The 22,157-nt window shown below is 34.3% G+C and overlaps 1 protein-coding gene and 1 pseudogene across 1 annotated transcript; both read right to left on the bottom strand.

Annotated features, from left to right (window-relative positions):
• Window positions 1–3,454: 3,454 nt before the first annotated feature.
• On the bottom strand, window positions 3,455–9,361 carry LOC110632803 (chloride channel protein CLC-d-like; annotated as a pseudogene).
• Window positions 9,362–10,658: 1,297 nt separating this feature from the next.
• LOC110632809 (long chain acyl-CoA synthetase 6, peroxisomal) lies at window positions 10,659–20,845 on the bottom strand. Its single transcript, XM_021781138.2, has 23 exons — window positions 20,532–20,845; window positions 18,663–18,723; window positions 18,462–18,539; window positions 18,257–18,328; window positions 18,101–18,182; window positions 17,831–17,936; window positions 17,671–17,747; window positions 17,234–17,278; window positions 17,025–17,111; window positions 15,990–16,079; window positions 15,790–15,869; window positions 15,617–15,710; window positions 15,270–15,358; window positions 15,094–15,182; window positions 14,021–14,150; window positions 13,808–13,926; window positions 13,566–13,689; window positions 13,397–13,483; window positions 12,846–12,949; window positions 12,661–12,746; window positions 11,246–11,332; window positions 11,063–11,149; window positions 10,659–10,972 (listed from the first exon to the last, which is right to left on the bottom strand). Exons 1-23 carry the CDS (start codon window positions 20,638–20,640, stop codon window positions 10,874–10,876), a joined length of 2,082 nt encoding a protein of 693 aa, XP_021636830.2. The 5' UTR covers window positions 20,641–20,845; the 3' UTR covers window positions 10,659–10,873.
• Between the last annotated feature and the right edge of the window lie 1,312 nt (window positions 20,846–22,157).

Below are 22,157 nucleotides of genomic sequence, written 5' to 3'. Positions count from 1 at the left end.
ATTTTAGTCCCTATTTTTAAAAATAAGGGAGACATACAGAGTTGCTCAAACTATAGGGGAATTAAACTCATGAGCCATACTATGAAGTTGTGGGAGAGAGTTGTGGAGCATCGACTACGTCATGATACTTCTATCTCTCTCAATCAATTTGGTTTCATGCCCAGTCGTTCAACTATGGAAGCGATCTTTCTCATTAGAAGCTTGATGGAGAAATATAGAGATGGGAAGAAAGATCTACACATGGTTTTTATTGATTTGGAGAAGGCTTATGATAGTGTTCCAAGAGAGGTCTTATGGAATGCATTAGAACAAAAGAGGGTATCTATTAGGTACATACAAGTATTGAAAGATATGTATGAAGGAGCAACTACTATTGTGCGCACAGTGGGAGGGGACACAAGAGATTTTCCGATCTCAATTGGATTACACCAAGGATCAGCCATAAGCCCTTACCTTTTTACATTAGTTTTAGATGAACTGACGAAACATATACAAGAGAGTATTCCTTGGTGCATGATGTTTGCGGATGATATTGTTCTGATAGATGAGACACGAGAAGGAGTCAATAGGAAGCTAGAACTTTGGAGAAGTACTCTAGAGTCAAAGGGTTTTAAGTTAAGTAGAACGAAGACAGAATACATGCATTGCAAGTTCAGTGAAGGCCAAACTGGTGATAGGGAAGGAGTTAGTTTAAATGGAGTGGCACTGTCCCAAAGTAATCACTTTAAATATCTAGGCTCAGTCCTTCAAGTAGATGGGGGATGTGAGGAGGATGTTAGTCATAGGATTAAAGCCGGATGGTTGAAGTGGAGACGTGCCACGGGAGTTTTATGTGATCGTAAGATTCCCAATAAATTAAAAGGAAAATTTTACCGTACAGCCATACGACTGGCTATGCTATATGGTAGTGAGTGTTGGGCACTGAAAGAGTCGTATGCATCTAAGATAAGAGTTGCAGAGATGAGAATGTTAAGGTGGATGAGTGGCCATACTAGACTAGATAAAGTCCGTAATGAAAGTATTAGAGAAAAGGTAGGAGTGGTGCCAATTGAAGATAAGTTGAGAGAAGGGAGATTGAGGTGGTTTGGTCATGTGAAGCGTAGACATACGGAGGCTCCAGTTAGACAAGTAGAGCACATTAGGCTAGAGGATAGAAAGAAAAAAAGGGGTAGACCTAAATTGACTTGGAGGAGAGTAGTACAGCATGACTTAGAAGCATTACACATTTCTGAGGATTTAACCCAAAATCGTTCAGAGTGGAAAAAGCGAATCCATATAGCCGACCCCAAATTTTTGGGATAAAGGCTTAGTTGAGTTGAGTTGAGTTGAGTTATAACAAAGTAAAAAGAAAATATTTTTATAGGTTTAATGTTTATGAACTGAAACTAAAAACAAAACAAGAAAGATAAAAAAATAAGTAGAAGAGAGAAATTCTTTTATAAGTTCAGAACGTCATAAAGAACCCAATTTTTAAAGGTAGACGCTACAAAAGAAACCTTGTAATAAGTCAAGTAATTCGCTACAATCACAACTAAATTGACAAGAATTGAAATTTGATAGCACTCATGCTAAGCTTTTTTCTTCATTCTCTGAAGTGTCTGAAATCTTTTTATTGTGTTTAAAGCAGTTCATATGTGAGCCTATTTATAGATAAAAATAAAAAACTAAAAAAGAAAATTACAAATAAACTAATTAGGAAATAAAGAAATATAGAACTAGAATAAATCCTAATAGAAATAGGAAAAGAAAAGTTAATGATTTCTAATTAATGAAGTACTAGCTAAGATCTTCCAAAATGGTAATAATCTCCCAAGATTGTATTCTGAGTTGACAAGTGAACTTTGTCCCTACAAAATAAAAAGAAATTATAAAAGAAAATCTTTTTATAGGTTTAATGTTTATGAACTGAAACTAAAAACAAAACAAGAAAGATAAAACAATAAGTAAAACAGAGAAATTCTTTCATAAGTTAAGAACGCCACAAAGAACCCAATATTTAAAGGTAGACGCTACAAAAGGAACCTTGTAATAAGTCAAGTAATTCAACACAATCACAACTAAATTGACAAGAATTGAAATTTGATAGCACTTATGCTAAGTTTTTCTCTTCATTTTCTGAAGTGTCTGAAATCTTTTTATTGTGTTTGAAGCATTGCATATGTGAGCCTATTTATAGGTAAAAATAAAAAACTAAAAAAGAAAATTACAAATAAACTAATTAGGAAATAAAGAAATATAGAACTAGAATAAATCCTAATAGAAATAGGAAAAGAAAAGTCAATGATTTCTAATTAATGAAGTACTAGCCAAGATCTTCCAAAATGGTAATAATCTCCCAAGATTGTATTCTAAGTTGACATGTCAACTTTGTCCCTATTGTTACTGGCCATAATCTTTGAAGATTTTAGAGAATACTTTGTAGTCAAATATACTAAATTGACTCTCAACCCATATAAGAACATAAAAGGCATAAAAAAAAAACTAATATCTCATTAATATGAGCTTTCAAAATTGAATAAATAATAACATATTATAGACTCACAAATTTTGAAAAATAAAGGCTCGTCACAAGCCAGCCCAATATATACTCCATTAGTGTGCTCCATTTGGGTCTAATTTTCTTAATCCCAAATAGGCTTAATTCTTTTGTTTTCGCTAAGCCTACACAACCATAATGAAAGAGTTTATGTTCTTTCCATCTTACATGCTTGTGATGAATATGTTTCAAGGTTTTAAAATTGATAAAAAAATTTAACCCCTTTGTAGGCACATCAATAAATTTACTTTTAAAGAGAAAAAAATAATAAAAATTTTTTTCATTTTGGTGCTTATAATATACTTATAAGTTTTTTTTTTTATCATACATTTCAACTGCTTATATATTTATAACCATTTTAATCAAATAAATTTATGAAATCAAATAAATTTATACATCAACTACTTATACATCCACCTTACATGTTTGTGATGAACATGTTTCAAGGCTTTAAAATTAATGAAAATTCTTGACTCCCTCGTAAGCACATCAATAAATTTATTTTTAAAGAGAAAAAAAATAATAAAAAGATTTTTCATTTTGATGCTTATAAATCATATGCTTATAATTTCAAATTATCCTCATTTAATTTTTAAAATTTCACCATAAATCTTATTTAATATATATTTTTAGTCATTTTAATAATAAATATACTTATAAGTTTTTTTCTATCATACACATCAGCTGCTTATACACTTATAACCATTTTAATCAAATACGTAATTATTTAAAATTTTAACTATTTATAAATTTAAATTAACTTATAAACTAATTTTCATAGGATATGTTAAACACCCCCCTTAATCCAAAAAAAACCGGCTTTCTTGTTCGCTTCATGTGCCAAAATGCAAGTTCTAGAAGGACAATCTACTGTTGCAAGATAATCTCAACAATGGAGGAGGTAGCAGTCGGTAAAAATATCAGGAAAAAGTGTCCGTACATGTATATTAATTAGTAAAAGGTTGCAGTACAACAAAATAATTTGACGGGAGCAAGTAATAGACAATATTAAACCCTACAACCTAGGACGATTTACAGAACAAATAATTTGATGCCAGGGGAAAAAATGGACCATGCAAAAAGGAATGGCCTTGAAGGATATGATTGATCAACAGTATCTGCCAGGAGTGTGATCCCAGTAGGAAAGATTGCACAGCATTTTCAATCAGGCACATGAATTTGGACCCGAAGGCCGTTAAGAAGTGGGCGCTCTATGTCCGTATTCCTATTGAACATTCTTCTATCTAAATGATGAAGTCTTGACACCAGATAATTAAAGAGGATCAAAATGCAGAAAATAAACCAAACGCTGCATCACTGCTCTATATTCACGCAAACGATATTTATGGCAATAAATTCACTTGGTAAGACAACGGAAACAAAACCGCAAATTTACATAACATTATCACCATGTCCACACTGAAATTTAAGCATAGATAAGTAAATTGATTTCATAATATGAATAAAAGAAAATTGAGATTTTGACAAGTAAAAAATACTGATATCCTATAGCAACTCTAAATAGTCTACAGAAGTTAATGATATGGTATTAACTATTAAGAAAGGGGGGGGGGGCGGCAGGGAGGGGGGAGGGTGTGTGCGGCGGGCGGGGGCCGGGGGGAAAGCCGCCGGGGTTGGGGTTGGAGATATATACCAAAGCGTGCCATCACTTCATATGTCCAATTCATGGACACAAGAAACTTCTCTTGCTGTCTACCATGCACGCTTCTAATGCCGCCACCATCATTCATCTATGAATTTGTGGCCTAGTACACAAGGTGGTGTCCACATCAATTTAATCAACAAAGTTCAAGTGCGTCTAAAGAAGCATGATCATTTCATACTGTTGTGAAGGTGCCCCAGAAAGAAAAATCATTTCCTAAATAAAATTCACAATTTCTCAGATGCACAAAACAAACACGAGTAAAGCAGCATAGAGACCTTACACTAGTTGATTGGACCTCCCTGCTAGCTGAATCCTCATTATCCTACAGTACAAACCATCAAAGGGCAATTGCCACGGGTTCCATTTAAATTAAAAATATACAGAAAGGCAATCCCGTTAACATACCTCAATAAGCAAATCCTTTCTAGTAATCAAGCCAATAACATGTGAAGCACGAGGGACGACAAATATGTCTCAATCCCAGCTGGTGAAAAAGATTATATACCTATTCCATTGGCAAAATACATAATTTATCATCTTAAATGGGAGATGAACAAACCACACTTGCAGGTTGAACCATAATAAAAAGATATAAGAAAATTTCATTCACCTTTGTTAAAGACATATCCTCAGGGACAACATATGGAGAAGGATTCAAAAATGGGGCAAGATCTATGTACATTTCCAAGTCATCTGAACTAAGATGAATATCCTCTATTGAAATTCCTTTACTGGAAGCAGGTTTCACTAATCCGCTGAAATTGTCCCTGAGTGAACAGAACCAAAACTATCTTGAGCAAGTGGAGGTCAAAATCAAATAATGCTAAAAATGAAAATAAGTAGCATTGAGACTCCAGTTACCTGATTGACCTGGATCTACATATGGGATCACAGGGCAAAGGACTATGCTGAAAATCTACCTTAGACTGGAGAAGCACTAGCAAATGCTGGCATGTAAACCAAGAACTAAAATTAGCTTGTTCAGCTAAAACAATGTACAGCCTCTGCTTCTAACAAATAAACAACATATACCAACAGTGAATTAAGAGTTCTACCTGCGAAGTACAAGTCCAATTACAAGGGTTTCTCCATTTCTCATGTGATCGATCACCTAAGAAGTAAAATATTAGCATATACTTTTACAAATCCTGAGTATAAACAGAATATGATAAAAATGGATGCAAAGCTTACAGGAAAGCCATTGTGTTTATCGCTCTGTAAAATAGAAAGCACATCTGCAACCTTAGCAACACGAGGAAAGGAGACAACCTTCAAAAGATGGGATTAAACCAATCATTGAGATGAGAAAAAGTGAGCAGCACAAAAGGGAGGGAAAGAAAAAAAGAATCAAGAAAGCCATGACAAGCTTCGATTGGCTTGAAGTGTTCAAATTTCAAACACCCAGGACAATGGCAGTCATAGAAAATATACACAGACAAAGGTTCTGCTTATGATTATGTTTAAACACTCATAATGCTGTTTATGATAGCAACCTGAGAACAGCAGACAAAAAATGAGAAGCATTTGAATGAAAATAACCTTCTGAATTCCACAAGCTTCCCTTGCTGTCATTTTTCTCATCTTGTACTTAGGTCTGGATTCCAGTAAGGGAATGCCTCTCAATTGGGCCTGTGCTTCATATAGACCTTCATTAAAAGCATCACCAACAGCCTGCAGTGAGGAAAGACAAAAATAAATTCATAGAGCCTCCATCAATAAAAATCCAAAGCAATTCAAAAGTATACCTTTGATATAAGGAGAACAAGCATGATTAGAGGCAAAACTTTCAAGTTGTTCGAGATCTCAACCATGATGACACATAATGAGACTGTCATCCACATTGAACCTCAAAGGAAGGAAGCAGCACCCAACAGAGCGTAACTACAAATTCACCAGAAGAAAATGACAGCACAAGATGTATAGTTCCTTACAGAAAGAAGGCAGAGGTCCAATAGACATATTAAGCAGGGAACACCAAAAATAATAATAATTGAATGAAGGGACAAGTTTTAAGATACAAATTTTTAAACCCACTAAAAATGTAACCACAGAAACCAACCTTTTTGGTCATTGTTTATTTGTGGAAAATGAGTGCTAAATATCATCAATGGAATACATGTCTTACTGTTGAAAATTTCACGGAACCAAAGCAAGAGACTAACGTTCCCTCCTCAATGTTGAGCTTGTTGTAAAATTTAACGACAAAAATGCCAATAAGGCGTCCATATGTTGACCCTATCATTATTCCAGGAACAAACTGACCAGCAGGAACTGCCATGCCAAATGTCACCACTGCCAGGGTGTAAAACATTACCTGCAAACATCACGAAGAATTGACAAAGATTCACTCAATTAAATGTCATTTAAATAAAATATATGTCATGCATCACCTAAAATGCCCTGTCAGGAGTAACTACATAGATGTTAAAATATGATCCTAAACTATCCTTGGTTACTTTACCAATAAACAGATTGATATTGAAGAGAATTTGAATAGCATAATAACTAGAAAGGCAGAAAGCTCAGAGCTTTGAGAATTAATTGCACCGGTTTAACAAAAATCAAATAAGACTAGTCTTCTCATGTAAACTTTAAGAAGAAAAATATAACACCAGAAATGTCAGTAAACTTTGGGCACTGAACTCATGGATCGTCTTTGCACTAAACAGATTCCTCATGGCATCATCCTGCAACAACATATATAATTGTATTAGAATGAAAACCAAGGAAATGAAGTAAGAAACTAGAATGCCAAACAAGAAAAAGGCCTTTAAGATCCTAATGAAACCTGAGTATTAAAGAAAATGGTTGCAAGATCATTGTATTCCTTGTTCTTGTCACAGTAGAACTGCATATCATAAAATAGACAAGAATGCCTTAAAGCTGTATCAAGAAAGCATAAAATGCCGTATCACCAACTATTAGACTCAAGTAACAGCATAGCATAATCAGAAGAATTTCAGAGACAATTGTGCCACGCGTATAAAAAGTAAGATAAAATCATCAAAAAAAAAAAAAGAAAAAAAAGAGTGAATTATAAGGCCAGATCTTACATTTACATAATTTCCGTACATTCCTGGAGGCCTTGGGCACTCAATGACCAGAGTCAGTATCTGCTTCACGGCATGGACTGCATTTTCTTAGAAGTGGCAGTCCAAAAGAAATAGCTGAAGTTATCACGGAGATAAGGCATGCTTCAATAACCTGTAACATTACAATAATTACAGTTGGAGTATAGGAAGTAAAATGAGAGATAAAAGTGCATAAACAAAAGAACCAAATAAGTATGCAGAGAAAACAAAAAGTGTTCCCATGGTTGTTCCTAAATTTTACCTTCAATCTGTTAGACTTCTTGTGTAAATAATTTTGGCGCCAGTGAGTTATGTAAAGTGTTAGCTGGTTAAATAAAGCTCCTAAAATTTAAAAAGAGAAGAAATTAAACCAATAAAAAACTGTATGCATTGTGTTAAAGGAAGAGCAATTAACGGGTATGGTAATGTACCTAGTAGACCACCAATAACCCCAATGACCGCCATTGGAAGTAACTCTGAGAAAGAGTAGTCCTCTTGACCACTGTCCAAAAAAATAATAACAGATACGACTTAGATAACCAGTAAAAGCTCACAGCAGGAATAACCATACAGAGAAAAGTCTAGATCTCAACTCTGATATGTCCCATATTACAAAGCCACCTGAGCCAAAATGCCCACACTCTCTTACACCATCCCATTGCAGTCGCACGACCACAGCCACAATTGCAGAAGTAAAGAAGACACACCACATAAGTTGCCTCTTCCACCTTCAAGGGCAAAACAGAAATAAGTGTAGGAAGCATTCAAATTTCTCACACAAATAGAGGCACTGAGGTAGACTGACCAAATCGCCAAAAATTAAAGCAAAACAAGTAAATGTTTAAAACACACTGGCAGATGGTAACAATATATGAGCATAAAAGGAAAAGGAAAAGAAAAATAAACCATGCTGGCACACTAAAAATGTGATGGCATCCAACAATAATCAAAGTGTTTTTTATCATTTTTTTTTTAATTTTTTACTCCGATAACAGTCACTTTTGTTAAGTTATTAACCATTCAATCAAAGAATACAACCTTCTTACCAAGATGTAACTTCTTCCAATGCAAATAATACACACAGGTTACCTTTTCAAAACATTAGAAAAATGAAAAATGCATAAAAAAAGGAAGTGTATCACCTCTATTCTCAGAAAATGAAGCTACCATAATTACATGACCATATGAAAAAAAAAAAAGACAGTATCCAAGTTAATATAATACACAACTACTGGTGTACAACAAATTTGCATGTAGATGAGTTGCCAAGGAGATCCAGTACCCACACAAGCAAATCCAAAAGATTCAATCTGCCATTGCAAAAAGTTAAACCTTAAGTCTATATGAAAGCACAAGTTACTCACAAGATATCAGCGATCACGGTCACTCTTGAAAACTTGTAGCCACCTAGAACTTAGATGATGTTTAGTGGATCCACCCTAAATTGGCAAAGAGAAACTTAGTTTGTTGGGCAAACACTAAAAAGTTGCCCAAAATATATTTTAATTGTGCAACGCAGTAAATTTACTTGTCCAAGCAATGAAGCAATACAAGCGCCAGTATGAACAAGAGGACCTTCTTTGCCTAGAGCAAGACCACCTCCCACAGAACTGATGCTTCCGAATATCTAAAGGAAAAATTAAAATTGAAATCGAGATAAAATAAAAATCTCAATGAAGAAAATAAGGAGTGCCATTAAACCTTTCCAATCAAGGTTCTGAAAAGTAGAATGCCATGAATATGAACTCCTGCATATTTAATGACAATCGTCAACTTTGAAGATTTCAACTGGAACAACTCAATGACTAGTGAGAGTAAGACAAGCTGGTGAGATGTGCAGCTCACCATTCAGATAACCCTTAATCTCAGGAATACCAGATCCTGCAGCTTCAGGTGCAAATTGTGTGATGATATAAACAGATGAATAGACTAAAGCAAGTTAATTAATACATATACTACAAAGCCAGCAAAATATGATTTCTGCATTATGGAAAAAGTCAGCGAAAATTTCCAGCCGGCAAAGTTCTCAACAGATATGTTAATGAAAACTGCAGCTAATCCAGTACCTGAAAGCAATAAAATAGATATCAGATATCACTAAATGACTTTTGGACTCTAAAAATTCTTTTCACAAATTAATCTAATATTCAATAAAATCACTTAAAATCACGTACCTGATTCACACTAGTTAGCTCCTAGCACCTATCAAAAAAAGAGCTTGGCCTTATCAACTGCCAATAGGAGTGGGGACTTCCGAACAGTCACATTTGTTGCGCTCTCTCAACGCAAACACTTGAGCAACAAATTGGGCCTACAGTTAGCCAATACACTCACCTACTTCTACACGCAGACATCCTCCAAAATGCCTTGCCACGCATATAAGTTGAATGATAAGCAGCACTTATCCCTCGAATGGACCCTTTTTTGTTCGACGTGAGATTGAGAAACACTTATCTATCTCTGTGTCATTGAGGCTGGACACTCTCACCCATCCGATTCCAACAACACCCTTGTCGGTAGGCAGGGCAAGAGACAGCTTAGGAAATTTCCTAACCGTTGCATTTGGCGTTTGCTCTCTGATTTTATGTCAGCTTTTTCTGTTAATATTTGACTCGACTCTCCACATCTTAATTTTCATTTTTTTTTCTTTTTCTTTTTCCACAGCGATGGTAAATAGCACCTAGGGGTTCTGTTCTCCTACAGTGAGCTGTTTGTGAGATCTTCAAGCGTGCGCTTCTATTTCGTACACGTGTAAACCGCAAGGGCGAGTGTGACGTGGGACGTGGACATTGAGTGTCATTTGGAGAACAAGGAATGTATATTGGTGGTGCTGAAAAAATATTTTTATTTTTATTTAATTTTAATTAAATTTAATTGAAGTCATCGTAATTTGAATACTTTATCATTCAACTTTAAAAATATTTAAAAAGGAAAACTAGAAAATATAAAATAAATGCACCCATAAAAAGTGAGGGTTGAGCAAGGTTCCACCATGGCCATTAATGCTTTTATACCTATCGGTTTGGAATCATCATCATCATTAATTCATTATCATGATGGTAAACGTAAACGTCTCATCTTTTTACCAACAGCACTTTGCTCAAAGCCAACCCAAGTGAGTGGGATATTTTTTCTGATTAAATTGCTATTTTAAGTTTTGTTAAAATTTGGCAGATAACAATTAATATAATAAGAAATTATATTAAATTAATAACAATAAATTAAACTATTTGATTTTAATAAAAAAAAGTATAATACCATTTATTATCAATTCAAAATAATATTTTATTATATTATTTATAGAAAATAATATATACAGTATATTTGTGAAATGTCGCTTTTTTGTTAATTTAATTTTTTTTTATAAATAATTGATTTACCAAAATTCATGAAATAAAATATATTTTATAATCTATATTTTTTTTTTAAAATAAAGTAATCATATAGAAACTATCTCCAGGAGGCGAATATTGCAGAATCATTGGACAATGAACACACTCCCAGGGCTTTCGCTGTCACATCTGGAGATGTTGATCTTATTGTCATGTCAAGCAGGTTGTAAAATTCTTGGCCCATGTTTGTATGCTTTCCTTATCAACTTCACAACTTGCCTTTAGGGGAGGGATCTGATGTAGCAAGCTCTGCGTACATTCTTGATATTGCATTCTCAAAGTATGCCTTTGCTTGAGGCCTTTTAATCTGAAAGTAAATAGGTTCAATGAGAAGCTGCCAAGTTAGTCTTTTCTCTACAGCATTTATCTGTTTACAGGTTTATAAATGAGCACTTGCCTTCAATGTTGGAGTCACAAGACCATTTTCCATTAAAAATGGTTCCAGCACTAGAGTCACAGCTTTTACAAATTCAAAACCTCGGAGCTGCCAGAAATTTAGCCAATCAATTGGAAGGGTTAAGGTGAAAATTCCAAGGCATAACTAAAATAGATTGCCCTATAATTTCATTCAATGCATTACCTGAGCTTCTCTTCCAACAACATCCATGTCTGCAAGAACAGCAGCCCTCGCTCTTGGATTATTGCATAGCTGCTCCAAATTTTCATACTACACTCACAAATTGCCAGACAATAATTAGTATATAGTTACAGGCAGACATCAACAATGCGTGCAAATGTTACTTCAGCCTCTTTCCAAAAAAAAATAAATAAATAAATAAAAGAAGAAAAAAGGAAAACGACCATTCAATTAAAGGATAAATTTCTCCAATAGTCATTCAATTTTGTTAATTATTTCATTTCAATCATTATACTTTAATTTATTTCAATAAAATCACTCATTTTTTATGTTTTTTTTTACTAGCAATCACTCAAACAAGAATTCGGCAGAGTCTCTGATGAAACTTCTGTATAGCGTCTTATGTGGCTATAAATTATAAAAAATTTATCTCCTTGCAAAATCAGATTAAAAAACCAAAGAAAGAAATAAATTTTATCTCTATGCTATTTATTACATTTACGAATCACTATTTTTAGATATTAGAAAACCAAAGAAATAAATAAATTTTAATCAGACGTGACAAAGATATAATTTTCTTTTATGATTTAAAGCCAAGTAAGACATACCATATAAGAGTTTTGCTAGAAATTTTATTGAATTCTGATCTGAGTAACCGTCAATGAACAAAAAATAAAAGATGACTGATTTTATTGAAACAAATTAAAGTATAATAACTAAAATGAAACAATGGCTGCATGTAAAATTTATACCCCAAATAAATTTTCACTCTCAAATAATGATGAAAGGCAGATAAAATTAAAAGATTACCACAATTGACTCTTTTGAGCAGAACAAAAATTCTAGACCAGGACTTGCTAATAAAAACAGATTGGTTGAGTTTCTCTATGATCCTTTCTTATCATATTGGGGTTGGTCATTAAAGCCTCTTGTTTGACAAGAGGAAGAATACAAGTATAAATGGTAGGGTGCATGATCCACAAGGACATTTTATGTGCAAGTTCTGGTGAAGGATAAATGAATCGTTGAAAGTACTAGTGGTTTTAAAAGAAGACAATAACTCAAGTGATTCATTAAAAAGAAAAGAGTTGACACGTGTTTATATTAAGCATTAGCCACATTTATGAGAAGGGCCACCATGTCAGCATACCATTACATGTGATCAACCTGCAACTATTTTCAATTAAGAACCAAGAAGCCCCTTCTAATTCAAATATAAAGATAAAACATTCATCTGAATCCAACAGTTTCACCAGGATAAAAATAATAAAATGTATTGAGTGAAAAAGAAAAGCTCAAAATTTTATATTTCTTCTTCATAAGAAAATGCAAAATTGGAATGCAATAAGCAGCAAGTCAAATTGTCAACAATTCAATTTTTCCGATGAGATTCAAATTTCTAAAAACAAATTTACCACCTTAATGCCTTCAGAAGCAGCCCATGCTTTCAAAATATCTGGGTCCACTGAAACAATAGCTACCAGAGAGGAGTTCAGGCTGTCCCCTGCCAATATGAACATTTAGAGTTAGCTATCAGAGTATATATATATATATATATATATACACAGAATGAGAAAGGCATAGTCAAAATTCATCTGCCTACCATACACAAAGCACTGGGCAATAAATTCGGACTTAATGTAAACATTCTCAATTTTCTCCGGAGCTATGTACTCTCCCTGCGCCAGCTTAAAAATGTTCTTCTTTCTGTACCAACACATGCGTTTCTATTAAAAATGCTTAAAGCTACATATGCTTCAAAACTTAAGTACAAAACTCCAACTGGAAAAACACTGAATACATACACATGTTTTCCATGAATTCATACTCCATTGGAAGGAGCAAAAGCACCTAAGCATCCATAATTACCACAATTTACAAATATTCGGTATCTTAGAACTACCTTCTGATGGTGTATACAGAAACTAAAAGCCCAGTCAAGTTGAACTTGTCATTTCAATGAGCAAAAGTTAAATGGCTCAAATTATAGACAGACAGTGAGTGATCTCAAGGCTGACTATTTCCGCATAATTAAAGTTCTAATACAAGCTCAAGTACAGTGCTTCTAATGTAAATGGGAATCTATGAAATATGCCTTTGATTCAATAATCATTATCAATTCATCCAAGTAATATCTTAGAGACATAATTTCACCTATCGATAATCTTCAGACGACCCCCAGGTAACCATAGTCCTATATCTCCAGTATGAAGCCATCCATCTTCATCAATTACTTCTCTCCTGCGTGAAATCATTTCGTTAAAGACACTTATAGCATGACCAACTCAATACCAAAAGACCAGACCACAGATAAGGCGAGTACGTTTGTGCTTCATCTTTATGATAGCCTTGGAAAACAATGGGACCCCTTACACAGATTTCCCCACGAGGATAGGGCAAATCTTCAGATGTGTAGTTCATTTCTGGAACATCCACAAGCTTTATTTCTGAAAAAGAAAAATAAATAATAATAACCTTGTCCCATACCAAGAGAACATGTCATGAACTCACAAGAAAGGCAATTTGTTAGGTCTGTAATAACACTCCATAATCCTCATAACTCACCGCAGGCTGGATTAGGAGAGCCAACATGGCCAGTTAGGTTGTCACCCTCATCCATGGCGCTTATAACACAAGAAGTCTCAGTCATTCCATATCCTTCAGTTACACGGCCACCAAAGCAGCTGCAAAGAAAAAGAAAAACGGATATTATCATAAAATGAAAGTGGGAAAAAGCCATTCCGATAATGCTTAATATGCAAAAATTAATCAACTTACATCTTCAAGAACTCCATGACATCAGGAGACAAGGGTGAAGCACCTGATGCCATGAAACGAACTCGACCACCTAGTCTTTCCCTTATCTTATTGAACACCAATCTGTCCCACATTGGAGATGGACTCTTGCCTGCAACAGTAAATATAGCACAACTGATAAACATCTAAGCAACAAATATAGAGATGGACTCTTGCCTGTAACAGTAAATATAGCACAACCGATAAACATCAAAGCAACAAACAGAACCTTACTTTTGACTTATCATAATTTAATTCTAAAAATTATAACATTTTAGGTATACCCCTTATTGCTGCATTTGAAGTTAATCATTACACAACATGCTGAAACTTTGAGTTATTGCTCATGTCAGAGACGTTTGCTCATTTTAATGCCTCTAAATCAGTTGATAAAAGCCTCTTGCTGGAGGTTGCCCTTCATTGTTAGTGGTAAATGTATAAATTATACTTTTGAACCTTCACCTACAAGTTCAAACTTTTAGTTTGAGAGATTCTTTATTATTATCGAGTTCTCCTCAACCAAGTGATGTGTTATTCAAATCTTGTTCATTCCCCCTTTTGCTAATCACAAGGTAACCTTAACACATTCAAGCACAAACAGACCGAGTACTAGAGATATACAACCAAAATATGAACCCTCACCTACAAATTTGAATTTTTAGCCCGGCCAACATAAGATGCATACATACATGCACATTAGATTCTGCCTTACACAGTCAGCTGAATCATTTCAGGCACAAATAAAATTTGATCTTCTTGAGCACGGATTCATCTAATGCTCTATTCTCAACCTTCAAAATCCACCTTTCATACAATGAAAAAAATATGACCTTGCCTTGCGAGATCAAGGCTAAATTCATAAACTGCAATGCCTATCCTCATAAGAGGTCTATATAATATTTATACCCCACAAATTTTGCTGTCTCCTACCGGAATCTGTAATTAGTATAGTGATAAATGAAAGTTAACAATCTACTGAATCTAGGTACAAAAATTCTTGAATATAACAGGAAAAGATTAAAGCAATAGAGGTCATATGAAATAATATTCTCCACCATTCAGAATTGCTTGCTTCTTCGCATTGTAGGCTGCATTGAATAACCTTTCCCTTAATGCCCCAGATGTCTTTACAGCATTAGTAATACTGCAAAAATAGGTGGCTCAATTATCATACAAAGACAGTAGTTGCAATAAAATGGATTAATTCAGCAGTAATTGTCAGTAACTTCACCCAGCATATATTCTATTATACAGCCGAGGAACACTGCAAAAGATAGTGGGTCTTAGAGCAGCCATATCATCCAGTAGTTTCATATTATCCTGCATACAAAGGTTACCATACATTTATTGCTCTATAGAAATCAGAGTTTACCAGCTAATAGCAAAAGCAATCATACGGCTGAAAACTATGTTTGCTGCTTCATAGATAAATTGATAATGCATGGGCTACTTAACTTGGATCAGAATGACTACATGAAAAATGTGATCTACTTTATCAAGTTAGCCATTATGCAAAGCATAATGCAATGGTACAATTTCGAGGTATAAAGGAGAGAAATGTTTAGTTAAATATCATACTCCCTGGTAGAATCCAACAGCAACTCCATAATATGCTGTCATGACCTGGTTTGCCCGTTCATAAATGTGTGCCAAAGGCAGATATGATATGTAACTGCCAAAATCACACAACGCAGTTCAGTTGGCACTTCACTTGCATATATTATGTGATAGACAAAGCAAGAGGTACTCACACATCTGATGGGTAAAATTTAGTAGCAATACTGGCCCCAGCAACATTTGCAATCAAGTTTCCATGGGTCAACGCGGCACCCTTGGCAAAGTTTATCATAATAAAATTGGGTTCCAATTGTAACACTCAGTTAAAACAATTCCAGAAATCTCTAGCTTCAAAATCAGAAACTTGAAATTCATGTAGCATTCATATTCATACCTTTGGTGTCCCTGTTGTACCACTTGTATAGCAAATTGTAGCAACATCCTCAGGTTTTGGCGGGCAAAAAGGCTGAGGATTACTGCGGCCCTAAAAGGCAGCCATTCATATGAGAAAGTAGTTACGTTAGTGATAAAGAAAAACTAACAAACGTGCAATATCACAACATAACCTTGGAAGCAACTTGATAAATAAAAAGTAACAGTTGATCTACAAGTAAGGGTAACATGAATTCCCAAAAATCCAGATACAGGAATATGAACAAGTACACCAGAATTCATAATATCAACTCTAAAAGCACACAAAATGAATTAAATGGAAGGCTAAGAGTTCACTCATAGCTCCATTTTAGTCGCTAATATTCTAGACAGGCAAGGTGTCACTAATACAATACAATAACTGATGAAAATATTGCTACATGAAAACACATGTAACCACTATCACTGCACAGAAAATAAATCAAGAGGCAAAAGTTAAAATAATAAAGTTAACATGGAAATGCAGGGAAGACTAAGAATAAAATCACATAAGGCGATGCTTCCCTTAACCTTCAAAGAAATTTCTGATAAATAGAAATAAAATTATGCAGTATCTAATCTCAGTTCAAGTTATTCATGAATGCTAAAGGAAAATAATCAGAATGACATCAAAAATGGATTTTTAGTATCATGTTAGGTTCATATTCTGAGAGCTTAAACTTTTGGAATAAATAACCTCAACAGCCCTTGGGATCAGCTAACCATGCACTCTAACCAATTCTTCCATTTTCCTGCACCTTTTTATGGGACCCAACAGGTCAAGGTTTCTTGTATATAGTATATACCCATCAAACAAGTGTCTTAAAAGAAAATCACACACAGCACTTAATAGGCTTTTCCAGAGAGAGAGAGAGAGAGAGAGAGAGAGAGAAGAGAAATCACATATTCTGACATCTAATACTTTTGGAGTGTTAGTTAACAATACACATAATTATGCTCATGTCAGTGACACTAAACATAATCAAGGGCATCATAACAAGAAGGGATGTGCAATTACCTGACTAAGTAGTTTTGAATATGTTATAACTTGAACTCCAGTTGATGATGGAAGAGATGGCATTTGATCATCCATCCCTCCAACAACCTGTTTTAGAGGAAAAGCAAATGAAAACACTCAAGACCAAGCTTGGCATTGATATGGAAAATAATCCGTCAAATTTAATTTCATTCTGTTCAAAGTAAAGGAAGACCAGCAGGCTTTCTTACCACAATCAGACGTACAGTTGAAATTTCAGACAAGAAGCTCAACAACTGCAAAATTCAAGGGATACAGTGAAAAATAGTGCAGGAGGATACTCACAAGAGATATATTCATTGACAATCAAACACTTAATTTCAAACATCAAGTGATTGCTAATTCAAAAAGCACTCATAAAGCATGAAACCCATTACCATTTTCTCTAGATTGGCTACTGCATGTGCTACATGATCCAGATTCTAAACCTCATTGAAAGCACTGTCATTTTTTATTATATTAAATCTATGATTGCAAAAACTGCTAAGCAACAGAAATTGAAACTGTAAGAAAAGAGTACATATATCACTAAATTTCCAGTTTATATGCAACGAAGTTTAGCACCCTCAGGGCTTCACATAAGATTGTATCTTCAAGACCACCAAAGAAGGGCATAAATTTAACTCACAGGGGTCAATGTTTGGGGCACGCAAAATATAGCCCGCACATCAGCATGATTTACAATATACTTGACAGCATCTGGACCTGCAGAGAAAACAAGAATTTATTTACGATCCAAAGGAGCAGGCAAAGATCAAATCTAAATTCTTTTTTAATCATTCACGGACCAAGAGTATCATATAAAGGAACTGATATATAAGAGTATGCAGAGCAGGCATGATCAACAATGAGCCATTCTGGTCTGTTGATAAAATAAAATCCAATGCAAGATCCCTGTCACATTGAAACCAATAATAAACAGGTATCAAAAAGGGCCAGCCTAAGAGTGCCAGTTAGAAAATTGCATGTCATATGCAAATGTAGTTGAAAAGCTAAATCAACACCAAGAAGTACAGATGGAGCTTATTTTTAGCACATATTGCCTTTTGGATTCTCACATTTGGTATTCCATGATACATTAGGCCAGAACCTACTGCTGTCCGTGCAGTACCCACTTCTCCATATGTCATCCATTTATACCTAGGAAAAATGAATCAAAAGACATGAGATAACCTCAAATTTGTAAACTTAATTTAACTTCATATGAGACTTACTCTCCAATGGTTCCATCAACCCGAATTCGTGTGCCTAGATATTTGTAATCCCGGAAAGCATCAACAGAATGCCTACAGTCACAAAGTTGGAGAAACCATGAAGCTTCTAAAGACAAAAGTAACTGAATGGTCTACATTTGACACATAATTCAAGTGGAACTTAAGAAACCTCAAGCATAAATTCTATAAAAGAAAGGATTCTTACACAAAATTATCATGCAATGTACCAATATCAGGATGATCAGGAAATCTGCTCACAAGCTTCAAAGGAGAATGGACAGACCTGCCACGGAAAAAATAAATAAATAAATAAATAACACCTAATAAAAGCTCAGGGAAAATGAAGACAGTCAATAGCTCTGATGGGAAAATGGAGATAAAGTCAATAATTCTGGTAAATACATACCTGTATACATTCCATTTTCCCTCCTGTAACTTCTCTGGAAGCACAACACTGTAACCCTGCTCTGCTCAGAGTGCAATGTCAGCGTTGACAGTATTAATGTATATATACACAACAAAAACATGACAGGTAAAAAGATATACTCACAAACCAAAGATATGCAGTCAACCAAGATTCAGGAAGAAACACTTAAGATTATTTTTTTGGTATGGACTTGATCAGACTAATATCAATGACTGATGTTCTGTTGACATGTTTTATGTGATATCATAGTTGTTCCACTCATGGTCATCTATTTTTACATTGTTCTGCCGTGCAAAGTATTTGGAAGAGGCTTTTAAAACATTGAAATAAAATTTTGAAGGCATTAATGCATTCCAACTTCAGAGATTTTGAGAGGTTAAAGAAGAGATATTTTGTGCAGTGTGTTGACAATCGTTTATTGCATTGGAATGGAAGAATGAAAAAATTTTAAAGATAAATACTTTCCAATACCACTGATCAGGCTAGGATATATTTTGGCATCCTGGCAGTGTTCTTCGTTGTTCTTTTAGAAAGGTACCTGAACTAATGTTCAATGGGATTGAAGAGCCCTTTATTCTCCTTTGAATATTTCTTTTCTAATTTTGTCACAAGGATACTTTCCTCTCAATTGTACTAGATTTCCTCCTCTCCAAATAAATTTTTTTTGCTATTATCAGAAAAAGTGAGAAATCCCAACCTAAAACAGCATGTCCCACAACTACAAATTTCAAAATCTAACAGATAACCTTTATGATAACAATTTGATCAAATGGTTGAGCTGCTGCCCACATCCTATGGCCAAGGCAGTCAAGAAACCATATACGCAATTGACAATTAACGCTTTCAAGAAACACAGGGCATTCTCTCTCTCTCTCTCTCATTTTTTTAAGATCTAAACCTAAAGACCGCCTTAAATCCACCCCACCTTGTAACACTTTGAGACAAAGTTCAAGGGCACTATTCCAATGTTTCTCTGCCTTATAATTTACATACTCAGGGAATGGTCTAACTTAGCTTAAGACATCATCCTCGGAATGAAAGTTACTAGATGCCTACCACTATCTGACCACTGGAATTCAATCTTAAGGTAGAAAGAAGCCATTTTCATTTATTTTGCACCTTTTGGAAGATCTAATTTAGTCATCTATTTATTCCAAAACCTCTAAAGCATCAACCCGACTAATAGCTTTCTGGATTCTTGACTGGAATGAGGAAAATAGACCTCGTACCCTTCGTTCCCAAACAACATGGTTTACATTAACTGTTGAACTTAAAACACATCACCACAAATTGACACACAGAAATACAGTAGGCATAAGATTCCCAGGGTCCAAAATTAATCTTCAAGCTCCATCTGCTCAAATTTTTGCTCTTGGTTGGAACCCATAAAAGAGTAATAAATGGGAAATATTTAAAACCAGAAAGCTACGATTAAAAAAAAAAACGAAACAAGAAAAAATAAATACATAAAGATATGATGCAAAGAACACAAACTCCAAATAAGAATAATTGATTCAATAAAAAAAAAAGGTACTCCGATCTTAATAACAAACAATGATATCCTTCAAACTATAACCAAAATAAATTGTAATATGAATGGTGTCCTATTTATAATGGTTATCCTTGTGGAATTTCTGCTTTCCATATGCTACAACTGACCCCACGGAAAATCGAAGTCACCTCCTCCAATCAATGAAATCAAAAGAAGGGGCAAAAGAAAATACAAGTCAACACCAGAAGAACAGGGACCACCACCTAAAAGGATGGATCTTTTTCCAAAGTAAAAGGCACTGATATCTACATATACACATTGAAAAAATATATATTGTATCTAGAATAGAGAGTTACCTGAGAAGAACTCGCCGGCTGTGGGGTTAAGAAGGAGCTGAGAAGGAGAGTCGCCGGCGGCAACAAGATGTGCGTTAATGGCTTGAATGCGACGTTGAGCTGAGTCCATACTTGTTGGATGTATCAATACCGTGGTGTTGTTAGCAGCATCAACAACGAGTGTCAAGCAAAATTATCAGTTTTCTGTTTGTTCCCCGGAAATCAATTATTGGAGAATATTAAGAATAAGAAGAGATAAAAAAAGAGAAAGGGAAGAGAAAAGGGGCACACATTTTTAGGATGATGATTGGATTTTCTGAGATCAGTAAACCATGCGGTCTAGATGATTAATTAAAAAAAAAAAAGGCCAATTTCTTTTTTTTTTTTTAAGAGGCGGCGGCCGGCGAATTCGACACTTCTGTCTTACATGTTTAGGTACTGCCAAATCTTTTACTTTAAAAAAAAAAAAAAAGGGAAAATTGAAATTAGGATGGCAACGGATCTGTGGCGGGAACAGGCTCTCTTGTCTCCATCTTATAAAAGATGAGATTGAGGCGAAAACTTCCCTTATCAAATATCAAATTTAGTTGTTAAAAAATTAAGTACGTGCATCTCCACTACTTATTATTTTTAAATCATAATATGAAACTGAGGCATTCAAAAATATCATTTTGCGGTGATAGAATTAGGCGATTAAGATTTGTATTAAATTGGATTTGGATGTGGAAAAGCCAAGGAGGCGATGCGGAAAAAGGTCAGAAGCTAAAGGCTCCTCCATAGATGCAAATTGCAAAACGGCTGATATCACATCCCATTAATTAATGGGGAAATTGCAATGAAGGGCAGGAGATTTTTCTTTTATTAGATCTGATTTAATTATGAATTTTAGATATAATATAAAAAATATTTTTTTTAAAAAAAATATATATATATTTTTTTTATAGAATAAATGGAATTTTAAATAATTAAATTTTTTTAATAAATTAATATCTGTTTTTAGATATAAATTTTGGATTTATAATTAACATGTTATTTTGTATTGATAGTGTATAATTGGTCAAGCAACATAATATTTTTAAGATGGATGGTTTAAATTGAAGGAAGAGAAGTCTATGAAAAATGTGGCTGAAGGGGACCTTATAGTTCTAGGTTGGAATTTTACCATTATTACATCTATAAATAGTGGAATCAAACCTTACAATACTCAAAACTTTCAAATGCTTTTGCCAAACCTTAACCTTTTTGAATTACGGATTTCTTTTCAAACACTTCTCTCAATTTCTTACTTGTTCAACCATTCAATAATAGCCATCTTTTTTTTCTTTTTTTCCCCTCTTATAATCTGTTTGGCTTTACCATAAAATTTGCTATTAAGAAAATTATTTTATTTAAAATATTAATTAAAATAAATTTAATATATTTTAATCATAAAATAGTACATAACAAAATTGTTATTTAAAATTATTTTAAATAATATTTTTTTAAAACACACCTATTTTTACTCTAAAGAGTAATATCAAACAGAATCTCAGTTAACAGACTAAAGACAAAACCATCCCACAACACTAGAGGAAAGGATACCTCACATAAATTTCTCATGAGAGACTGTACTAATTTACAAGAGCGCTCGCAAATGGGTGGAGACCT

This window comes from Hevea brasiliensis, chromosome 4 (genome assembly GCF_030052815.1).
Source record: "Hevea brasiliensis isolate MT/VB/25A 57/8 chromosome 4, ASM3005281v1, whole genome shotgun sequence".
Lineage (NCBI taxonomy): Eukaryota > Viridiplantae > Streptophyta > Magnoliopsida > Malpighiales > Euphorbiaceae > Hevea > Hevea brasiliensis.
The sequence above is the reverse complement of the archived record's forward strand: the minus strand, read 5'-3'. Positions and strand labels throughout refer to the sequence as shown.

Bases quoted from the DNA above. Each gene is read 5' to 3' on its own strand.
- LOC110632809 (XM_021781138.2), bottom strand. From the start codon at position 20,640: ATGGACTCAGCTCAACGTCGCATTCAAGCCATTAACGCACATCTTGTT. The intron at 15,870-15,989 runs GTATGAATATGA...AACTTTGCCAAG, and splicing joins GTACAACAGGGACACCAAAG to GGTGCCGCGTTGACCCATGG. The intron at 15,183-15,269 runs GTGAAGTTACTG...CTATTTTTGCAG, and splicing joins TATAATAGAATATATGCTGG to TATTACTAATGCTGTAAAGA.